Source organism: Chiloscyllium plagiosum, unplaced genomic scaffold (assembly GCF_037043375.1).
Source record: "Chiloscyllium plagiosum isolate Xiang-an unplaced genomic scaffold, Cpla_swu_hap1 HiC_scaffold_3, whole genome shotgun sequence".
NCBI classification, from domain to species: domain Eukaryota; kingdom Metazoa; phylum Chordata; class Chondrichthyes; order Orectolobiformes; family Hemiscylliidae; genus Chiloscyllium; species Chiloscyllium plagiosum.
This window is the reverse complement of record NW_028270141.1, coordinates 72,645,384-72,668,509: the sequence shown is the minus strand read 5'-3', so window position 1 is coordinate 72,668,509 and position 23,126 is coordinate 72,645,384. Positions and strand designations below refer to the sequence as shown.

General features: G+C 38.5%; 1 protein-coding gene across 10 annotated transcripts in view; it reads right to left on the bottom strand.

The window, feature by feature from the left end:
- Positions 1–23,126, bottom strand: part of ptprk (protein tyrosine phosphatase receptor type K) — a 586,179-nt gene that overhangs the window by 164,820 nt on the left and 398,233 nt on the right. For all 10 annotated transcript variants that reach the window (XM_043683662.2, XM_043683679.2, XM_043683684.2 and 7 more), the window contains one exon: positions 21,788–22,087. In XM_043683662.2, coding sequence (XP_043539597.1) covers positions 21,788–22,087 — 300 coding nt within the window. The remainder of the gene's footprint in view (positions 1–21,787; positions 22,088–23,126) is intronic.

The following is a 23,126-nucleotide window of genomic DNA, read 5'->3' as shown; positions in this document are numbered from 1 at the left end:
TACCAATGAAACAGAAAATATTTTGCATGGTATTCCTTTCTCTAGAACATGTCATTCCATTTTTAAAAATCTCCATTGAATTTGAAATATCCTGTTATGTTCAAAATTAAATTATATACTTGCTAACGTTTATTTAATTACACAACATTTGGCAGTTGCCTGTGAGGCAAATAGATTAACATTTCCTTTGTACATGTTAAAATACTAATGGCAATCCAAAATCTCCAACTGACTATAAAAAGTCGTGGTCCTTCTGTCATTTTACTATGGTCTGACTGTATGCACACAAAGCTGGACAGAGACTGGTGACTCAGTGATGAATGGCTCACTTTCTGGCCCTTCAATGTTTCATGATTAGATACAAGACACAAGGAATAGCTAGTTGCAAAAGTCACAAGTCATCAGTGCAACATCCAGCCACACAAAACTCAAAACATTCAACACCGCCCAAGAGTATCGTCTGCATCAACATCATTCTAGTTACTGAGCAACAACCTGGATTTATTTTGCCTTTCACAAAGTGAATCATTCCTAAGGTATTCAATGGGAGATTTAAAAATTGAAATCTGACACTGAGCTGCATAAGGAGATAATATGCTATATGACTAAGTGCTTAGTCAAAGAGATAGGTTTTAACAAATGACTTTAAAGGAAGAAAACAAGGCATACAGGCAGAGAGGAGAAGGAATGAAATTCCAGAGCGTGGGGCCTAGACAACTGAAAGCTTGGCCACCAACGCTTGCAGGAACAGTGATGGCCTTGTGGAATTATCACTAGACCATTAATCCAGAGACATAGGCAATGTTCTGGGGATCCAGGTTCAAACCTCTCCATGGCAGATGGTGGCTTTTGAATTCAACTTTAAAAAGTCTTGAATTAGAGTCTAATGGCATCCATGAAACTGTTGCCAACTATCAATTGTTGGAAATACCCATCCTGTAGAGAAGGAAACCTACCATTCTCACCTGGTCTGTCCTACATGTGACTCCAGACCCACAGCAATGCATCTGATGCTCAACAGCCCCTTACATATTTAGTGATGGGTAATAAATGCCGACCTAGTCAGTGATAAAAATAAATCGAACTAGGAGTGAAGAGAAGGGCAGAATTAGAGAAGCACAAATATCTTGAGGTTGTGGCATTGAAGGAATTTGCAGAGAGTGAGAGAGAGAGCAAGGCCAAACAGGGATTTGAAAACATGGCTGAGAATTTTAAAATCAAGACAGGCCCTGAATCAGGGATATGCAAACGTATGAATTAGGAACAGAAGCAGGTCATACATTCCCTTAAATCTAAATCTACTTCACCTTTTAATAACATTATGACTGATCTCATGGTAACCACAAATCCACACTCCCTGTACCTCTGATGACTTTTCATCCTCAGTGATGCAGAGCGATACCAACTACATGGAACTCAATTCCTACGCCAGCTGAGGTTATCATAAAGGTTCCACCTTTCCTCAACCTCATCCCTTGCTTGAGGCACATTGTTGCAACAAGAGCCAGACAGTCCTCTTCGGACTAATGGCCCCTTTACCTTTAACACCTCGCTGTAATTCCTTTCCAAGTTTATTGCTCTATATTATTCCCAGTAGTTGGCGGTCCATATACTACACCAAGCAAAGTAATTGTATCCTTGTTCCTTGGTTCTATTCAAATTGTTTCTGATTTTGAACACTCTGGGACATGCACTGTTCTTCAGTAGCTCAATGCTGCTCTGAACCAAAACTGCCACCTCTCCTCCTATGTTTTCCTTTCCTATTTTGTCTGAATATCTTGTAAAAGGAATTTTAACACCCATAACTGCCTTTTCTCTGTAAAGGCTACAGCATCATAATTCCACAAAGCTGCGCCTCTAACTCTCCAATCATATTGGCTATACCTGATGTATTTGCATACATGCAGCAGAAACTCTGTTTAGACTGCATTACTTTCTCACTTACTCTGACTCTGACCATTAACTCAACATTTACTATTCTAGTGCTTTCTGCCTCTGGCAGTATTTTGTATATCCTTGTGTTACTTTCAAACATTCTCACCTGGTTCCTACACCCCTGTTTTAGCTTTAAACTCCCTGCAATAGCATTTGCAAGACCTCCAGCAAGATGCTCAGTTCTGGACTAGTCAAACTGTCTGACCAGTACAGGAGCCATTTTCCCCACGGGCAGCCCAGTATTCCAAGAATCTAAAGCCCTTTCTCCTAACCCATCTTTCCAGCCATACATTTATTTTTCTTCCCTTACTAGTTCTGGACTTATCTGCACAGGACAGTGGGAACAATCTGGAGATTATTACATTAGAGATATCTAAATTCTGATTGTAAGACCATATCCAATTTAAAAAACCTGTAATTTTAAGTAATTTTCCCTACTGGAATTCACTTAACATCTTTTTTTAAAAAAAAATTAACTATAAACTGGGAATTAGACTATTACAAAGCAGAAATTCTTGCCCTTACTAACAAATCAACTCCCTCGCCTACGCCTGCACATTCTTACTTTGCCTGTTCGAGTTCTGAAATTAGCATTTTTCAAAATTACTGGAGTTGAAATATAATCCTGAACAGTAGCTGCTCAACCACCAAATGACCTGCCAATGTTTCATCAGAGCTGGTGCATGAATTGTTTCCTATTCCTGGAACTATGCTGATAAACTGATTGTATAAAATATGATGTTAATAGATTATTTACTGTGCCCAAGTACCATCCTTCTTTGGCAAATGATATCTCTTCATCTAATTTCTCTTCTTTCGGCTTAACCAGAACAGACATTTCCTCCCCACATTCTAATTAATCTGTACCAAGCACAGGTTGCTATTTAGATTAGGAATGGGTCCATGAGATCCAATGCTGATCCTTGTACTAACTATGCAAATAATACAATGTATTCAGAGGTAAGAGAAACAAACAAATCTTGGATGTGAACAGACTCGATGCAATGGAGCTCCATTTTGAGGTACACAAGGTGAGTGGAGTTGACTGCGTCTTACGTAAACTTTACTGCTTTTTCATTTATTAATCATAGAGGCAAAAACATAATGTCTCAATTGTGTCAATCGAAGTTTTGCAGTTCCCTTCTTCCACGAATGAGTGACTGCTGCTATTTATGGCTAAAATAACATCAACTATTCACTGATTTAATAAAATCATTATTTCATTAGTCAGGTGTTTATTTTATTCCAATAATAACTCTATTATTTTTTTCCAAAATATTTTCCATCAGAACTACGAAGGCAAAGGGCACTTCAGTATATCTTAGAATGTCATGGGAACCACCACACCAAATTGCTCCCACAGAATCCTCCTCTCTGAGGGAACAAGATTTGGCTCCAAACTATCATTTAAAGTAAAATACACAGGCTTTACTTATTAAAAGAAAGCAACAAATGATTTAAGGTTAATGCTATAAATAATAGCTGAAGATTTCCAAGCTCGTCAAGCCAGTCATTAACTGCATTGAGAGAAAAAAAGAATCTACATTAAAATGGTTTCATCCATATTTATACATAATCCTACTGAATTACATTAATCAGATGATGGGCAATTTCCCCTAGGCATTTCTAGATCCATGCGCACTGGAAGAAAATTGTGAACATTTGCTTAATATACATCAAGTTAAATGGCATATTTTTGGTCCTCTCCAAACTCTAAAGCAAATTAACCTTCTCCTGCTGTCCTTGCTGGACCTTGACTTTGTCTTTGTTTAACTTTTAGAAAAGAAAAGAAAATCTCTTTCAAGTGCTATGTCCCCAGTTTAAACTCACCTGGGCCTGCTCAAATTATGTTATGCCTTAATAAAAGGATCACAGGAATCACTAATGTCAATCAGAAAAGAAAGTCTGTCAGCCTTAGCTGGTGGCCTATATGCAATTCCAGCAATGCAGTTGACTCTTAGCTGTTCCGTGAGAAGACATAGGAAGCTATCTGATAGTAAAATTTGCTAAACAGTCTCAGAAGAAAGAAACCAGACAGGTTACCTGGAATTGATCTAGACATTAGAAATGACAATGAAAAGCTCAGCCCTGTTGACGTGACAAAGTCCTCCTTATTAACATCTGGGGGCTCGTCAGAAAATTGGGAAAAGTGCCTCAGAAATTCATTAAGCCTGATGCAGTCATACTCATGAATCAAACCTTACAAGCCATGTCCCAGACAACACCATCACCATCCCTAGATATGTCCTGTCCCACTGGCAAGCCAGACCTAGCAGAGGTGCTGGCACAGTTAGGATGGAATTACTCAAAGAGTCTTCAACATTGACATCAGGTCAAATGCGGGCAAGGAAACCTACTGCTGGTGAGCACATTATCCCCACCCTATCTTGAACACCACATGGAGGAAGAGGGTACAAATGTACTCTCATTGGGGACTTAAATGCTTATCATCAAGACTGACTCAACTGACCAAGCTAGTCAAGTCCGAAAATGTCATAGTTGCTAGACTAGGTCTGTGGCAGATGGTGAGGCAAGTAAAAAGAGGAGAATACATACTTGATTTTATTTTGAAAAGTCTGGACACTGTAGATCCACCCATCCGTGACAATATTAGGAGTGACCACCACATTGTCATTGTGGGAATGAAGTCTCATTTTTACATGGAGAATACCTTATTGGTGACAGTAAGGTATAACATGGTGACATTGTGCCACACAGTGTGAATGAGACTTTAAAGAAAGCGAGTGCTGGGAAAACTACTAGTCTGACAAATCCCCAGGACCAGATGGCATGCATCTTCAGATCGTAAAGTGTCTGTAAAGTCAGCAACAACATCAATTATAGACTTCCATGATTCTTTATATTCTGCAAGATTCCATGATGACTGGGGAACTAGGGAGATGGGAAACTAGAGTTAGTGTACCAACTATCACAAAGAAAACTTTTAGAATCCATTTTTAAGCAACATCATTTAGAAACTCATGAATGTGACCATGAAAGGAAAATTCTGCTGAATTAATCTATCAGATCTTTTGTGAGGAATAAAGAAGCAAGATGAACAAAGAGGACCATAAAAACGTGGTAGAAATGAGACACAGCAGTAGGCTATTCAGCTCTTAGAAAATGCTCCACTATTTAATATGATCATGACCAATCCTTTATTCCAACATTTGCTTTCTTTCTATTTGCCTGGATGTCTTTAATATTCTATCAATCTCTTCCTTGAATATATTCAATAACCTGGCCTCCAAATCTCCTGCAGCAAAGCATTTCATTTATTCACTATCCTTTGAGTGAAAAACATTCCTCATCTAATCGGTGTTCTTGGTTTCAAAAAGGCACTTGATAGGATGTCAATGATCATGACGCAAGAACTCAATTATTTTAACTCGGATAAATAAGTGGTTAGTTAATACAAAGCTAGGAGTTGATGAGTCAGTCTTTTTGGGCTAGCAAGCTTGAACTAATGGAGTCCCATTGAGATCAGTGGAGTGGACTGAATCATTTCCAATCAATATTAACAACCTGGATGTAGGGGTTGAAAGTATAATAGTTAAATTTCTCGATAATACAAAGATAGCTGACAGAGTAAGCTGTAAGAATGGAGTAGAGAGTCTGAAAAGGGATACAGATAGGTTCAGTGAGTGGGCAAAAATTTGGAAAATGGGAGTTCAATGTGGTCCACGTGGCAAGCATAATAAAAAAAACACACACACTATTTAAGAGGAGAGAGATTGCAGAACTCGGTCGTATAGAGGGATCTGAGTGCCCTTCAGCAAGAATCCCAAAATGTTTACTTGCTAGAATGGCAAGTGACCAGGAAGGCGAACATAATAAGCTCAATATGACTTCTCTTCGAAAGGTCAACTCTTCACAGATGCTGCCAGCAGAGGGGACATAGCAGGGTTGGGGTTGGGGGTGGTTTCTGAGAGGTGGTTTATGTTTGCAGGAGAAACCAGAACTAAGGGACAATTTAAGGGCAAGAGATCTCACTTTTCAGACAGCAATGAGGAGAAATACTTCAGAGGATTGACAGTTTGGAATTCTCTTGCCCAGAAAATTGGGAAGGGGGTTTGGAATTCTCTTGCCCAGAAAACAGGGAAGGGTGATTCATTTAATTTATTCAAGGCTGAATTATATTTTTAATGGAGATGGGAAGCAATTGTTATGGGTGCAGTCAGATAAGTGTAATTGAGACCACAACAAAATCAACAATGATATTGATGCATGACAGACTCAAAGGACAACTTGGTCCTCCTCCTAAATTGTCTGCTGCTGTTGGAAAGTAGAATCCGTTCCACAGGCCAAAGAAGAGACAAAAATCATCACATCAGGCAAAAGAAAATGACAGTAGAGGCAATTCACAGGGGCATCTCACGTCTTTGCAACACTGCAAATGCCTTCCCCAGGTTCATGGCTAAAAAAATTCCATTTTCTTGCAGACTAACTGAATCTCAAAGCAATGTGTGTTTTGTGTGCAGGTTCAGAGAACAGACATGAGCTTCCCATTTGCCAGCTAAAAGAGAAGCACAGGGAAGGGAAAATACATCTGTGCTTACTTCATTGTTTTCACTAAACCATCATCACTGTCAGAAGAGTCAAGACACAACAATCGACGATTATGTTAATTGCTATTTGCCATATTTAATGTCTGTGGGACCTGGCTATGCAAACATGGCTGCCACATTTGCTCACGTAGTAATGGTTATCATTGAAAAAGAATTATCTGGGTGTCTTGAGGATATATCAGGCTTTACAGAAACGTAAACTCATTAAAAGCTCTGCTATAGTTGTTTCTATTCCTCGCAGTAGGACACAAACCAGACTGACAGTATATTGAAGAGAGTTAAACAAAGCAATCACCAAAATAGTTGTTTGCAGATTTTCATTTTTGACCTAGTTACATTAATACATTTAAAGGCTACTTAAAAGGTGCAAAGGCATTTACAGACATAGTTGATGCAACTGATTTATTTTTCACTTTTGTGCAGGAGTGTATGTATGTACATATGAACAGGAGTTTAACAGACTAGGCCAAATGTAATGAAAGACTACAAGGTAAAGCTTAAACAGATAAAAACTAAAACTCTGTATAGTTTTGTAACAAATGTGGTCTTGCAATAACTCCGATAATTTTATTGAACCTTAAGATGCAAGTAGAAATAGCTTTAGTAATTTTATTTTATTGCCAACAGATGGCAGGCAGGAAAAAAGTGAAAAAGGTGAAGGATCGTTAACTGTAATCTAATCACTTCAAGTTTATTGAGTGATAATCTATAGTTACCAAAAATGTGTAATTATTCTGCAGTACATATTAAATTATAATTATAGGCTCATTATATTTTGATTGTTTCCACTTTCCTCGTGCACCTGGACATTGACACTGTTTTCTAGTTAGAAATCAATTGATCTGTACGATCTTGAATAATTCCTTTCATCCACAACCAAGTCCTGCTACTCCTGTCACAGGGTGAGAGGTGTCAATATATTCAATCACCTTTATCATGCACACAGCTCTATCAGTTAATTGCATCATTCACCAAATGAATGAGCTGACTTTTGATAACAGTTTTTGCTGCATTTAAGAGTGAACACTACAATTGAGGGCTAGAACTCTGGCACAAGAGTAGAGGCACGAGCACACGATTAAGTAGCATGTTGAGATGTGTTTTAATGAAATGGACCAGAAGATGCAGCCTCTCAAAAAAATGTAGGATTGAAAGCAACATTGCATACAAGGAGGTTAATAGAGATCTAAAAAATAATGATCTGTTCTTCAGGTCGAAACATGCAAAGTGCAATCTTCACGGCAAATCATTGGAAAATATGAGGTAGCTATTTCATCTGATAATGAAACAATTCCAGACATAGGAGGGTAACTTTGATTAGTCAGCTGGTAAACCTATCCATGCAGTGTCTGAGCAGCAAAGAAAATTTGTTCTCGTTTACTTCCTTGCTGAGTTCAAGCTCCGAGACTGGGCAACAATGGAATGTACAGTTCCTGAGTCGTGGCATGGGGAGAGAGCATAGGGACGGAGGGAGTGAGAGAGAAAAGAATATGGACAGCTCCCAGCTGGAATCCTCTCACTCTGTCAGAAGTGTATTGGGGATTCTGGAGATTGACAACTGAGGGTGAACCTGTCAATGATTCCCAACTGTTATTTTCATACATGCTCGCTCATGAAAAGCAGGTAGAGCTTTAAAAAAAACTGCAGATGGCAGAATCCAAAGTAGAAAGCAGAAGGCTGGAAGAAGACAGCAAGCCAGGCAGCATTAGGGGTGGAGAAGTCAACGTTTCAAGTATAATTCTTCACTCCTGAAGAAGGGTTATACCCAAAACGTTGACTTCGAGTCACAGAGATGTACAGCATGGAAACAGACACTTTGGTCCCATCTATGCCGACCAGATATCCTAACTTACTCTAGGCCCATTTGCCAGTACTTGGCCCATATCCCTCTAAACTTTTCCTATTCATATACCCATCCAGATGCCTTTTAAATGTTGCAATTGTACCAGCCTCCACCACTTCTCTGGCAGCTCATTCCATACACGCACTATCCACTGCATGAAAAGGTTGCTCCTTTGGTCCCTTTCATATCTTTCCCCTTTTACCCTAAATTCACAGGGCGGCACGGTGGCTAGCACTGTTGCCTCACAGCGCCAGAGACCTGGGTTCAATTCCCACCTCAGGCAACTGTCTGTGTGGAGTTTGCACATTCTCCCAGTGTCTGCGTTGGTTTCCTCCGGGTGGCTGGTTTCCTCCCACAGTCCAAAAATGTGCAGGTCAGGTGAATTGGCCATGCTAAATTGCCCATAGTGTTAGGTGAAGGGGTGAATGTAGGGTCGGTGCGGACTTGTTGGGCCGAAGGGCCTGTTTCCACACTAAGTAATCTAATCTATGTCCTCTAGTTCTAGACTCCCCCACCACAGGGAAAAAGACCTTGTCTATTTATCCTATCCATGCCTCTCATGAATTTTTAAACCTCTCAGCCTCCAACACTCTAGGGAAAACAGCCCCAGCCTATCCAGCCTCCCTCTGTAGCCTCAAACCCTGCAACGATAGCAACATCTTTGTAAATCTTTTCTAAATCCTTTCAAGTCTCACACCATCCTTCCGATAGGAGGGAGATCAGAATTGCACACAATATTCCATAAGTGGTCTAACCAATGACCTACACAGCTGCAACATGACCTTCCAACTCCTATACTCAATGCTCTGACAAATAAAGGAAAGCATACCAAACGCCTTCTTCATTATCATATCTACCTTTAACTCCACTTTCAAGGAATTCTGAACTGCACTGCAAGGTCTCTTTATTCAGCAACACACCCCAGTACTTTACAGGTAAGGCCCTGATTTGCCTTTCCAAAATGCAATACTTTACATTTATCTAAATTAAATTCCATCTGCCACTCCTCAGCTGACCTCCTGAGGCTACATGACTGGTTGTTTTCTTCCAGCCTCCTGCTTGTCTACCATGGAAGGCAGCCAGCAATATGAGCTGAACAAAAGACATAACCAGTTCTGAAGAATTGGATCCAAAATGCTAACTGCGATTTGCTCCACAGATGCTGCCAGACCTGCTGAGCTTCCAACAATTTGTTATTTGACATAAGTCATGTTACTAGCTGATTTCCGCTCCTGCTGTAGCTCATCTTGGCTTGGGAGGGTAAGACGAGCTCATCTCCCAGTTTCTCTGCAGTAATTTTGAGAACTCATATCAATGACCTGATGTGGAAATGCTATATTCATACAAATTAGGAGCAGGATGATGTCATTTAGCCCTTTGAGCCTGTTCCATCACTCAGAAGGATCATGGCTAATCTGACTTTGGCCTCAACAACTTTCCCATCTCCCCAAAAATCTCTGACTCTTTTGTTAATTAAGAGTCTTCCAAATTTAGACTTAAAATATTTAATGTCCTTGCTGAGCTGACAGAAACATTCCAGAAGGCAGTAGAATCATGAAATGATGGAAAAATGCCAAATTTTCTTTATATCAGAAAACCTAAGCACACTGGAGTTTCTGAACTTACAACATTTTGTAATAGTACAGAAAATAATTGGTGCTATATGAAAGGAAACTTAACAATTCTATAACAAAGAATGTATAGCTGGGTAATGGCAGGCATTTAAGTAAACATCCTGTTCTGTTGAAAGAGTTTTGAGCTAACAATCAACTTCATTCCTCTCAGATTCTGAGCATTTCCAGCTTTTATTCTATTTGCAGCTTTGCTGTTTTTGGCGCCAATTTGCTCACAGCTTCAGCTGCAGTTTGAAAGAATTGTAAGCAGTTGCTGCTCATGAAGAGTTTTTTTTGAAGACACTGGCCATACTAAAATTTAATGACCAACATTGCTTTAAGTTGCTGGAAAAATTCATGGCATTCTAACAATGTGATGCCAATATGCTAAGAGCATCAGCTCCTTCAGAACAATATTGTATATTATGTCTAAACATAACTGTCTGGATGCCTTTGTATCCACCCAGTCTACCGAAATAGATACAGAACTGGTTCACAGAAAGGAAACAAAGAGTAGGAGTAAAATAGTCATTATGTGAGTAGCAACCATTGACAAGTGGGGTACTTCAGAGATCACTGCTTGGTCCCCAGCTATTCACAAGATATATTAATGATTTACATGAGGGAACGAAATGCAATAACTCCAAGTTTTCAGGTGGCACAAAGCAGGGTGGGAGAATAAACCATGAGGAGCTTGTAGAGGTGCTTCAGTGTGATTTGGATAAGTTGACTGAGTGTGCAAACACGTGGCCAATGAAGTATAATGTGGATAAATATGAAAAACAAAAAACAGGAAAGCAGATTATTATCTGAATGGCAATAGATTGGGAAAGGGGAAGTTGCAATGAGACTTGGTGACCTTGTTCTCCAGTTACTGAAAATAAGCAATGTAGGTGCAGGAGGCAGTAAATTTGTTCGATTTTTGTAACGAGAGGATTTGAGTAGGGATTTCTTGCTATGAATGTACAGGGCTTTAGTGAGGCCAAACCTGGAATACTGTCAGCAATTCTGGTCTGACTATTTGAGGAAGGATGTTCCAGCTATGAAGGAGTGCAGTCCATTGAGGTTAGAGAAGAATAATTTCTTTACCTAGAGCATGGTAAGCCTGTGAAAGTCTCTGCCATAGAAAGCAGTTAGGCTAAAATATTGAATGCTTTCCAGGAGGAGTTAGATCTCGTTATTATGGATCAAAGGGTATGGGAAGACAGCAGGAACAAGCTCCTGAGTTGGATGATCAATCGCGATCATATCGAATGGTGAAGCAGGCTCCAGGGGCTGAATAGCCTACTTCTGCTCCTAATTTCAATCTCCCAAGGATTTCCTGTAACAACGACGGCTAAGAAAAAAAACCACAGAAGTAGTTATATCTTTTATTTCTCTACCCATTTTTTAATAATAAATCATTCTTTCCTTCTGAACATCCAAAATGATACTGTTTAACCAGTCCATCCTTATCCTCAGCAATCATAAACTTCTAAGCACAGATCTTACGTGTCAACTGCTGTGCTCTTCAGCAACAGGAACGAGAAATGTTTTAATGCAAGTATCATTTCTGCACAAGTTCACATCCCCCAAATAAGACGCTGTTACCGATGCAATTCAACATTTGACCAACTAGAAATTGAGCAGAAATTAAATACTGCATGCAACATAACAGCAGCTGAATGAAAAATATATCAGCAGCAAAAAGCCCTTCAGTTTTTAACCCATCTTCCACTCCTGAATATATATCCACAATAGTTATAGCTGTGGAAGCACCACAAATGAATCTAAATCCCATCCCACCCTCAGCCATGAAGAGGGATAAAACAAAGCAAATATTGTGCACTTATTTTATTTGCTCATTATAGGCTGAAAGTGCTTTGAGATGTCTAGCTTCTGCAAGACTTTCTTTATTAAGGGTATTCATCATTTGCAGCATACATTGTTCTTCTGTTGTTTCATGAATACACAGACTATATAAAAAGTTAATAACATTTCTTTCTTAAAAATGTCAATTTTTCCAATTGGGAATATATAACCATATTGGTCAGATATCTTTCAGCATTAGTTATATCACACTTTGTTTTTAAAAAATGAATTAATTACTTTAAATCAAAAAATTGACTTTGGCTGCAGTTATTAATTAAAAATGCAGTGAGTGCATACAAGACTACCCAAGTCAAATGAAATTTGTTCCTCAGTGAATAATTTTCTTTACTGCATCAAGTCAGGGAGACCTGAAATTGTCATATGTGGAAACTTCAGATGCTGTACTCAATAAAGACAAATTTTTAATTCTCTTGTGGGATTTGGACTGTCCAGCATTTAATGCCCAAACCTAGTTGTCCTTGAGAAGTTGGCAGTGAATGCCTTCTTGAACCATTATAGACCATGTACTGTTGGTAGACCCACATTGCCATAACGGAGGGAACTCCAGGATGTTCACACAGTGACAGTGAAGGAATGGCGATATATTTCCAAGTCAGGATGTCGATTGGTTGAAGGGGAACTTGCAGGTGATGGTGTTTCCATGTATCTGCTGCCCTTGTCCTTCTAGATGGAAGTGGTCATGGGTTTGAAAGGTGCTGTCTGAAGGACTTTGGGGAGTTTCTGCATTGCATCTTGTAAATAGTACGTACTGCTGCTACTGAGTGTCAGTGGTGGATGGAATGAATGCTTGTGAATGTGGCGCTAATAAAGTAGGCTGCTTTGTCCCAGATGATGTCAAGCTTCCTGAGCATTATTAGTGTTGCACTCATTCAGACAAGTATTCAATGACATTCCTGACTTGAGCCTTGTAGATGGTGGAACAGCACTTAATACTAACTTCTGTGACAAACCAACTTTTCCAGCAATTGCACTGAAATGAAGACCAAAAGTAGACAAAGTGTTTAAGGATTGCAGTATAATTGTACCAGGCTGAGAGAGCACAACTTAATTGCTACTTTAATTTATACATTCCATCCTCTGCTCAAAATCTCTGGCAAGTTGGAAATCAAAAAGAGCTGGTATAGTTTCAAACATTTCTTGGCAATACAGATGAAAGATTCATAACATACAAATCAGAGACATGAAAATATATAGGAAATGTGAACCTCTGAGCTTTGTGCAATGATTCCCTCTTGATGTGCATTTTTCATGTTTCCCCGGTTAGATGGAGTATTAATTCTAATCATCTAGTTTGAAAGTATTTCATTCACTCATGGAATGTGGGCGTCATTGACTGGTCAATCCCTAGTTGTCCTTGAGAAGATGGTGGTGAACTCCTGTAGTCCACTTGCTATAGTCAGACTACAGTGCCAAAGGGAAGGGAATTCCAGGATTTTAACCTAACAACATGGAAGGAATAGTTGAATCGGAATAGGAATATTTCAAAGTCAAAACGGTGAGCGGCTTGGAAGGGAACTTGCAGGTGGTGGTGTTCTCATGGATCGGTTGCCTTGTCTTTCTAGATGGTAGCTCTTGGGTGGCCTTCTTGAACTGCTACAGGTCCAGGTAGACCATAATGAAATAGGAAGGGAATTCCAGGATTTTGACTGAATGAGATGGAAGAAGGAGTGATATATTTTCAAGTCATGGTGAGTGGCTTGGCGGGGATCTTTCACATGGTGGTGTTCCCATGTACCTACTGCTTTTGGCCTTCTGGACAGTAGTGTCTTGGGTTTGGGAAGTATTGTCTCAGGATCTTTGGTGAATTTCTGTAGTGCATTTGTAGATAGCACACACTGATGCTAATGAATATTTGTGTTGGAAGGAATTGATGCTTGGATGTAGTGCCAATCAAGTGGGCTGCTTTGTCCTGGATGGCACCAAGCTTCTTGAGTGTTGTTGGATTTGAACTCATCCAGACAAATAAGGAGTATTCCATACAATCCTGGCTTGTGCCTTGTAGATAGTTGACAGGCTTTGGAGAGTCAGAATGAGAGTTTCTTGCTGTAGGATTCTTAACCTCTGGCTTGCTCTTGTAACCATTTTATTTATAGCTAGTCCAATTAGTTTTTGCTGAACAGCAATCCCCAGGATGTTATAGTGGTGGTTTCAGATGTAGTAACATCAGTGAATGACAAGGGGCAGCGGATAGATTGTCTCTTACGAGAGGTAGTCATTGCCTGACAGGCACAATGTTATTTGCCACTTTTCAGCCCAAGCTGGATATAGTCCATATCTTGTTGCATTTGAACATGACCGCTTCAGTATCCGAATAATCGCAAATGGTGCTGAACATTATGTAATCATCAGCAAACACCTCCACTTCTGCTCCTACAATGGAGGTAGGGTGATTGTTGAAGCAACTGAAGATGGTTTTTCTTAGACCCCTACCATGAAGAACTCCTGCAGAGATGTCCTGTAGCTGAGATGGCTGATCGCCACCAATCCTATATGCCAAGGATGACTATAACCACTGGAAGGTTTTCCTTCTGATTCCAATTGATTCCAGTTTTGCTAGGGCCCCTAGATGTTACAATTGGTCAAATGTGACCATGATGTCAATGACCATCACTTTCACCTCACCACTAGAATTCAGCTTTGTCCAACTGCAAATATGCCCTTTGTAGCTTGAATAGTAACCATAATTGAAGATGTAACATGAATAGCAAATAGTGAGTAAGGACAGATATTCAAATTAGATTACACACTGTGATCAATGACTGTGTTTGGAAATGTATAGGTCAATGAATTGGAGCTATAATTAAGTACGGTTGATTAAGGAAGGTTGATAATTCCAGCAAATGGTTATCTCGGAAAGTGTTAATGATAATATGTCCAATTGCTGAAGGTTTTGTGTTCCTGAGTAGACACTAACAAACAGAAAATCAAGATCAAAGTAAATGTGGAGTATAACGATTGTGGCTTAATAAATTGTCCAAGTACAACTACTCCAAATGTCTCCCCATCTGAAATTCATTGCCTGACCCTGAAACATCTTACGATGTGTAATACTGCTGGCAGAGTTGATTCTAGTATTAAAGAACTACTGTATATGGGTAGTTTTAATTATAAATTTAAGGCTTACAAAACAAAAGTCACTTCGATATGTGTGCAAAGGTTAAGACATTTAATATATTTAATAAAGGTTTTGCTATGTAATGTAAGATTAATTCAATAGCCTGTTCTCAGCCAACAGTCAGATGCATTTAGAATAAATAGAATGATCAGAAGGAAAACGTTTTGCTCTGCAAACTTTGATTCTACAATCCATCTAGGGCCCATTTATGGATTTTACACTTTCAACCTGTCTAGTTTCCATCCATTCTTTGCGGAAGTTCATATTGATAAAAGAATAATGGCAAGATGTAATGAGTGCTGACATGCAGCAGTGTGCTGGACCTTTTTACAATTTACATCAAAGGTTTAGATGAGGGGGGTGAAGGAATAGTAGCTAAGTTCACAGAAAACAGAAAGATAGTTGAAGATGACATTAGGATTTTACAGATGGCTATAGGTAGGTTGAGAGAATATGCAAAAATCTGGCAGATGAAGTAAAATGTGAGAAATTGTGAGATTATTCACTACAGCAGGAAGAACAAAAAAAAGTATTACTTAAATGAAGAACGACAGCAGATTTCAAAGGCACAGCATGCTTTAGCTGTTCCCATGTATGAGTCACAAGAAATTGGAATGAATGCACAGTATGTAATTAAGATCCCTAATGGGATGCTATCCTTTATTATGAGTGGAATTGAACATAAAAGAATGGTATTCTACAGTTACACAGGGCATTGGCGAGACCATATCTCCAACACTGTGCAAATTTGGATTCTAATTTAAGAAAGGATGTAAATGCACTGAAGGTGGAGGAGGTTTATTAGATTGAAACTAGAATGAGCAGCTTGCCTTATGACAATAGAGTGGACAGGCTGAGTTTGTTTGTTTACTGGAGTGCAGAAGAGTAAAGTTTCAACCATGTAATGGTCTTGATACTGTGTACATGAAAAAGATGGTACTGGTGAGTCCAGAACTAGGGGGCACTGTTTTAAAATCAATAGTTGCTATTTCAATACAGATGAGGAGACATTTTTCTGACAGTTGTACAACTTTGGCGCACTCTGCATCAGAAGGCGGTCCATTGACTCTTTTATTAAGGCAGAGGTGCACAGATCCCTTTTAGGCAAAGGAATCAGAGGTTAACAGAGGTAGATGGAAAGATGGAATTTGAAACAGAAACAATTCTTGTTGAATGGCAGAGCAGCATTGAGGAGTCAAATAGCGTTCTCATCTTGTCACAGGTTGGTACGCAACATAGAATAATTAGTTCAGAGAGTACATTCCTCCCAATGATACAGAACACAAAGCAACAGCTGCAGATTTTGAAAAAAATATCTGAATGACAAATACTAGGTCTTTGTTAGATTTGTCCAAACTACTAGATTTGCTTCATCATGAGAATGAATGTTAACAGAGGATGAAGCAAGTTTTGTTTGACTGCTGGTGCCCCAGGGCCCATTTATAATCTCAAACTCATTAGTATATTTGCATAAAATTCTTTTGTCTGCTATTTTAACATAGATATTGAATCCCTTAAAATAGGCAGGCAAACCATTCTGCTAAATACAGCTAAGAAATTTTGTGTCAAACCACAGAAGTGTTTATTACTAGTACTGAATTGTGCTATTTAACCCCCAGGGTTCTTCAGGCCTGTTGCACCTTGTGCTACTTCAGAACTTTCTTGAAAAGAAATTTATGAAAACATAATATGCAGCAGGGAAAACAAATAAGAATATACTAAATCTAATCAAGGGTCTTTTTCCAAACACAAATAATCAAAAAGTAGAAATGGGGCATTTTGTTTTTAATTCACTGATGGCATAATGTATAACTGATGTGACTGATAGAAAAAATATCTGACTCAAGGCAGTAAGAACTGATTTCAGGTGCCTGAATCAATTTTTTTTAAAAAGAGGTTCATAAGTTTCACTAACCAGTGCTCCATTACTCTCAATGAAACACTAAAACTACAAAAAAATATAAATTTGAATTGAACGAATTCTACATGTATTGAATTAGGGCCAAAGACTAAATTTAAGAGTCAGAAAACACTGATTGAGTCAATGCAGGCTAATTCATGAGGGTAAAGTTTGCTAATAATTGTAACAGGAAATATCATTATAGATTATAAACAGGTATTTCACTTTTCAGTCCTACATGATCATTTAGCACAAGACAATGTTGAAGAAAAACTTGTGTTTAAATAACAAAGATATAGATTGTAAGCAGGCTGAAAGCCGGGTCAAAAAGTGTGGGTTAAGAAGGGGACAAAGTGCAGTGAGAGATGGACATGCATAGATACTAAGAGATGAATTTCCAGACCTTGTGGCATAACCTGCTTTGTGTATGGCTGCAAATGGTAGGGCAAAAGCCTTTTGAGATATGCAAACAACCAGAGGTGAAGGAACACAGAGGCCTTGAAGGTATAGGATTGGAGAATTATATAGAGTTATGGAGGGATAGGGGGAGACAAAGGCTGGAACGGTGATTTTCAGAGGATTGGGTAAAGCAGATTGGAAATGGGTGATGTTATGAATGTGAAAGTTGGCAGTCTTTATAATAGGGAAGATGGGGATTCTGAAGTTTAGCTCAGAGTCAAATGAAATGTGAAGGTTTAATGATCTGATCGGATACTTAATCTCTGCCCATCAAATTGAAAACCTGTCATTAGAAGAACTAACCAGCTGCCATAGCTGTATGTGGCTTCTTTTAGACCCACTCACTTTAGTAGTGGGGTGGACAATAATCAGATTATTAGACACTAAATCATTCTGGAAAAGCTCGAAGTTTGGGATGTCAGGAGCTCAAGATGTGGCAAGCAAATCCTGAATAATCCAAAATTATACCAGGATAATATTGGAACATTTGTTTTATTTTGATTAGGTTTTACAAATACATTGAAAGTGAAGTTTATACAGATGACCTACACCACAGAAATGAAATGAAAAGCGAGAGAGAAAGATTTGAGGGGTTAACACTTGGCGTGCAACAATAGAACTAAGATTTCATCTCTCAATCTGCATTTGTATTTTTGTTGATGGTGGAGTCTGGCAAAATGATCAGGGCCACATCTAGCTTCTTTAGATTAACTGGTTATAGTGGAATATAGTTTTATTACATGTGCATAGATACTAACCTACAATAATTGATGTTTGAGGTAGAATTTGCCCAATTCAGTAAGATATACACTGTTGCAGATAGCTACTCTATCCTCTTGCAGTAATTAGATTGCATTGTACCTCCTAAATTGGAAATCAGTTCACATTTTGATTCAACATATCAACCGTCTCACTTCAAATTTTGTACAATTTATTCCAAACGTGTAAAGAGAAATCATATTCCTAAGAAGAGGTACATAATTGCAACAAATTCCTGATATTTAAGTATCTTTCAGCAAGACCCGAGAAATCAGCATTCTCTTTAGGGGAATGAGAAATGACTCCCTGAGCCATTCATTGTTTGAATAGAGGAACCACACAAATAAAGGAACCATGCAAAAATGAAGAAACTTTTTGTCATATTAATTAATTACATGATCGATTCAAAATAGAATAGGATTTCAACACCTTGTTTTTTTTAAAAGTTAGAATTGTTGAACATGATTAGCTGCATGATCATTCCAAAGATTTTCAACAACAGACTAGAATGAAATTAGCATTGCATAAAGTGAAGTCGATGTCACAGAGATAGATCTTTGAAGGCAGAATTTGGTGTCAGGAACAAGCACTGTCAATTTGTGGACTGTAAAATTTGGGTCATTAATCTGTTATTATAGTGTAAAACTTGATGCCAATGTTCCACAGTTCTGCACTGGTCAAATATAAGGCAGACAGGGTAAGCATTATGGAGTCTCACAGTGTAACAGGTTTTACATTACAACAGTAGGTGAAGAATTCAGTCAGTCAACTTGCAATACAAGCAAAGATGAAAGTGAAAATTATTCCTGGAACATTGTAGAGCCAACAACACCTCAGATATTAGTGGGCTTGTGCAGACATTGGCCAGTGGACTGTTACAGTTTGAGAGCCTAAAATAAATGCCAAATTGTACACCTTATTCATTTAAAATGGATGTGGCCAGGGTTCTAAAATAATGAAAGCCCAGATTACTAAGGTGAACCTCCAAACTGGATTGGCTGCCCTCAGACCAAGAAATATAGGATCAGAAGTAGGTCTCCTATCCCATTAAGTCTCCTCGACCACACAATTAGATCATGGCTGATCTGGTAATCCTGACTTTTCCCCATAACCCTTGATTCCCTTATTGATTGGTAATCTGTCTATCTCAGTCTTAAATATACTTAATGGCACAGCCTCAGCAGTCTGCTGCATTACAGAACTCCCCAGATTTACTATCTTGAGAAAAAACTTCCTCCTCACCTCTTATTAAATGGTCAACACCTCACTCTAAGACTATGCTTCCCTTAGGGTAAATTACCTTGCAATTTATATCCTATTAAGCCCCTCAAACGTTTTTTTCCAAGAAGTGGTGTCTCATTCATCTCAACTCAAATGAGTATAAACTCAACAGACTCAACCTTTTCTCCTAAGAAAATCCCTCTATCCCCTGGATCAGCCAAGGGAACCTCCTCTACATTGTCTCTATTGCCAGTATATCTTCCCTTAGATAAAGGACCAAATAATGTTCATGGTTGCAGCTACTGCCTTGTGTACTTTTACCAAGACTTCTCCATTTTTATACTTTACTCAACTAAAAGGTTAACATTCTTACATAAAAATAGTCCCCCCATTACCTGCTAGACACAAGCCCTAGCTTTTGTGATTCATGCATGAGGACTTCCAAGTCCCTCTGTGCTACAGCTTTCTGCAGTTTTTCTCCATTTAAGTAACATTCAGCTCCTTTATTCTTCTTTTCAAAGTGCCTAACTTCACACTTTCCCATATTATATTCCATCTGCCAAGTTTTTGCCCACTGCTTGACCTGTCTATTGTTCTATAGACTCCTCACGTCAACTTCACCACTTTAATTCACACTACTTTTGTATCACCTGTAAGTTTTCCAACTGTATTCACTTTCCTCACCTGAGTCATTAATAAGTAATGTAAATAATTGCAGATCCAGCACTGATGCCTGTGGCACTCTACCAGTTCCAGGTTGCCAATCCTCTAGCTATGATAACATATGACCTCATCAGCCTAACCTGTGGCACCATATTGAACACATTTTGATAATCAAAATTTATTACATCTCTGGTTCCCCTTTATTTATCCTGCTTGTTACCTTCTCAAAGTATTTTCATAATTTTGGCAGAGATTACATCCCCTTCATGAAGCCATGCTGACTCTGCTTGATTATATTATGTATTTCCAAATGCTGTGTTATGACATCCTTTTGAATGAATTTACATTTTCCCAATAACAGATGTTAAGCTAACTGGCCGAGAGTTACCGGTTTATTTTTCTCCCTCCATTTTTAATGAGCATATTAAATTAGCAACTTTCCAGCTCTTTGGGACTGTTCCAACATCTAAGGATTCTTAGAAGATTACTACTTCTGCACCCACATCCTTTAAAATGCACGGATGCTAGCCATCAGATCCAGGGATCCGTCCGCCTTCAGTCCCATTAGTGATACTCTTGTGTTTATCCACCTCATCCCCTCCCACCCCCCAACCCCTTAAGGGAGTTAGTATTTTTGGAATGCTATTAAGTGCTCTCTACCAATGAATATCCCACGCTTGGAAATTACGTTAAAACAAACTACATCATTAATTGAAACTTGAACTACAACTGTAAAGATATTTCATGCAAATATTGAGTGCACCTCAAATATTGTTCTCCTCCTATCGAGATCATTTTTAGTGCAATGAAAAAATATGCTGCACCCACCTGACCTTGCAAACTACTACCACTTCTCTACAGGTTTGTTTTCCAGGTTCTTGAACATGAGGTCACCTTCCTAGTTCTGTATCTATCTCTTCCTTATTTCCATATTCAAATCCTTGCAATAAATTTTCATTCCCACCCACAGTACGAAATAACCCTAACATACATTACAAATGACATTAAGTATGTGTCTGATAATTTCTCCTCCATTTCTTTGTTTGTTTTGCCAAAATTGATACCTCAGTTCCATTCCAAGGTACCTCCTCTGTTGGGTAACTAAGTATAATGGTCCATGCCCTGTTTCATTCAACTGCCTGATTACTGCAGTACGTGCTCAACCACTGCTTACCTGCTGTCAGTCTGATTGTTTGACATTTCATCTTGAAAGAAAAATTGTAATTCTCTTCAGGAGAAGTTTGGGAAAATCAGAACTATTTCTGTACACTGGCCATCAACTCCAAGCTTTCTCAGTCACTGGACGTATCCTATTGCAATGTTACCTCCATAATTTTGCCCATTTCTATATAAACTTGATTTTTAAGTTGAAGTATATTTCCACACCTTTGCATCACCTTTAGTATCACCAACTCCAATACCCCTGTGGCCAATACCTCATCCCCCACCGTTTACATATTGCTCAAAATCTATTTTTTTTAATATATGCAATTGTGAAGTGCCACAAAATATATTTTCTTTAATTCTATTAAAAGATGAAATATGGCTACACTTCAGCACAGATATATTTTTAAATGCAGCCAGTGTGATTTGCACCAATAACCTTACTTGTGTCCTTAGCAATCTAACTAATTTGAATGAACTTGCCCACAATTAGTGAAATCTCCATAAATTTAACCTAAAGATGTTATCATTTTTCATGCAAGGCACACTCTTCAGAGGGCTGCAAAAACTGCCCCAGAAAATTAATGCATTTTCAAACTCATTGAATAAAATGGAAAAATTGCATAAAGTTAAAAAAATTCACAGTAATTATGGTAATGAAAAAGTAATAATTACCATCTTCATCTGTCTGGATGACAACCTCTTCACTCTCCTTTCTTCCTTCTGGATTCGTCAGAATCATTTTGATACTGATGTTTGTATAAGGTGGCAGGTGTTCAATAATATGTCGGGGTGATTTTTGATCCATTTCCATGCAGTCAGCTTGGCTTTTGTTGTGACCAAAGTAATGGTAGCACACAGTGACATTGAATGTGTGACACCGCGTGACATTGTAGCCCAGAGACTCCAATTCAACAGTCAGATGTCTAGCATATATCTCCGCAATTTTCAGGCTTTTTGGTGACCTCATGGGTTCTGCTCAGAATACAAAAACAAAAGTTAAAACATTTTAGATATTTTTGTTTTCACCACTTCAACATTTACATAATGAAAAATACTGTGTGAAGCTTGTTAAAAAAAAAGCATGATTGTAAAGTACTTTTAGATATGAGGAAACTAGTATCTTAAGAATCTCAGCAACTTAAGCCCTTAACAAAAATAGGAAAATATCAGATACTAATTTAACTGTGGGGAAATGTGCAAGTAACAGAGACAATTCTTCATCCTGGCCTTTGCAGCCCACAAAGAGTACCTTGTCCATTTGGGCTTCCTGAGAATGTCAGTCTGCATTGGACTGCTGATCAAATAATGACTGTTACTGCACTTCAATACCACATTAACAAAATTCAGTGAATTTGAAATCTGAAACACTGCAGGTGCGAGATAGGATGAACTCAAAGATCAGACTAGAAAACTTGCATTAATGCAACCTCATTGTAACATAACACGGTCAACGAACAATTAGGCAGAACTATTCTATTTATTATGGTTCAATAAAATAACCTTACATTGAGCATTTATTCTTAAAACTTTTATTTATCTTCTTCCTCCAATCTTCTGCTATCATACAACAATTGCAATAAACCTCAGGGTCACAAAAAGCATTCTAGGGGCAAAGAGTGAAGAACATTTTCTCCAACTCCCAATTCAGATATGCACACATCTTGCTCCAATCTATTAATACAGAAACAAGTGAAAATTGCACAAACAGAACTCCAGAATGTTTAAAAACTGCATGAATTATGAAGTAGATGAGTTAGAAATTGGAGTGAGAGAGAAAACTAGAAAGAACTTTAAATCAGAAAAAAAGCTTCTACAGGTACATACAAAGGAAATGAATGTTAAACTAAACATTGTTCTTTTAAATAGTGCATCTGGGGAACTAATAATGGAAACTCCAAGATGGTTGCGACTTTGAACAAGAATTTTATATCTGTCTTCAAAAAAGAAGATGTATGAGGCACCCCAAGAGCAACAGAAAACCAAGAACCAAAAGGGAGGAAGGATCTTGGAA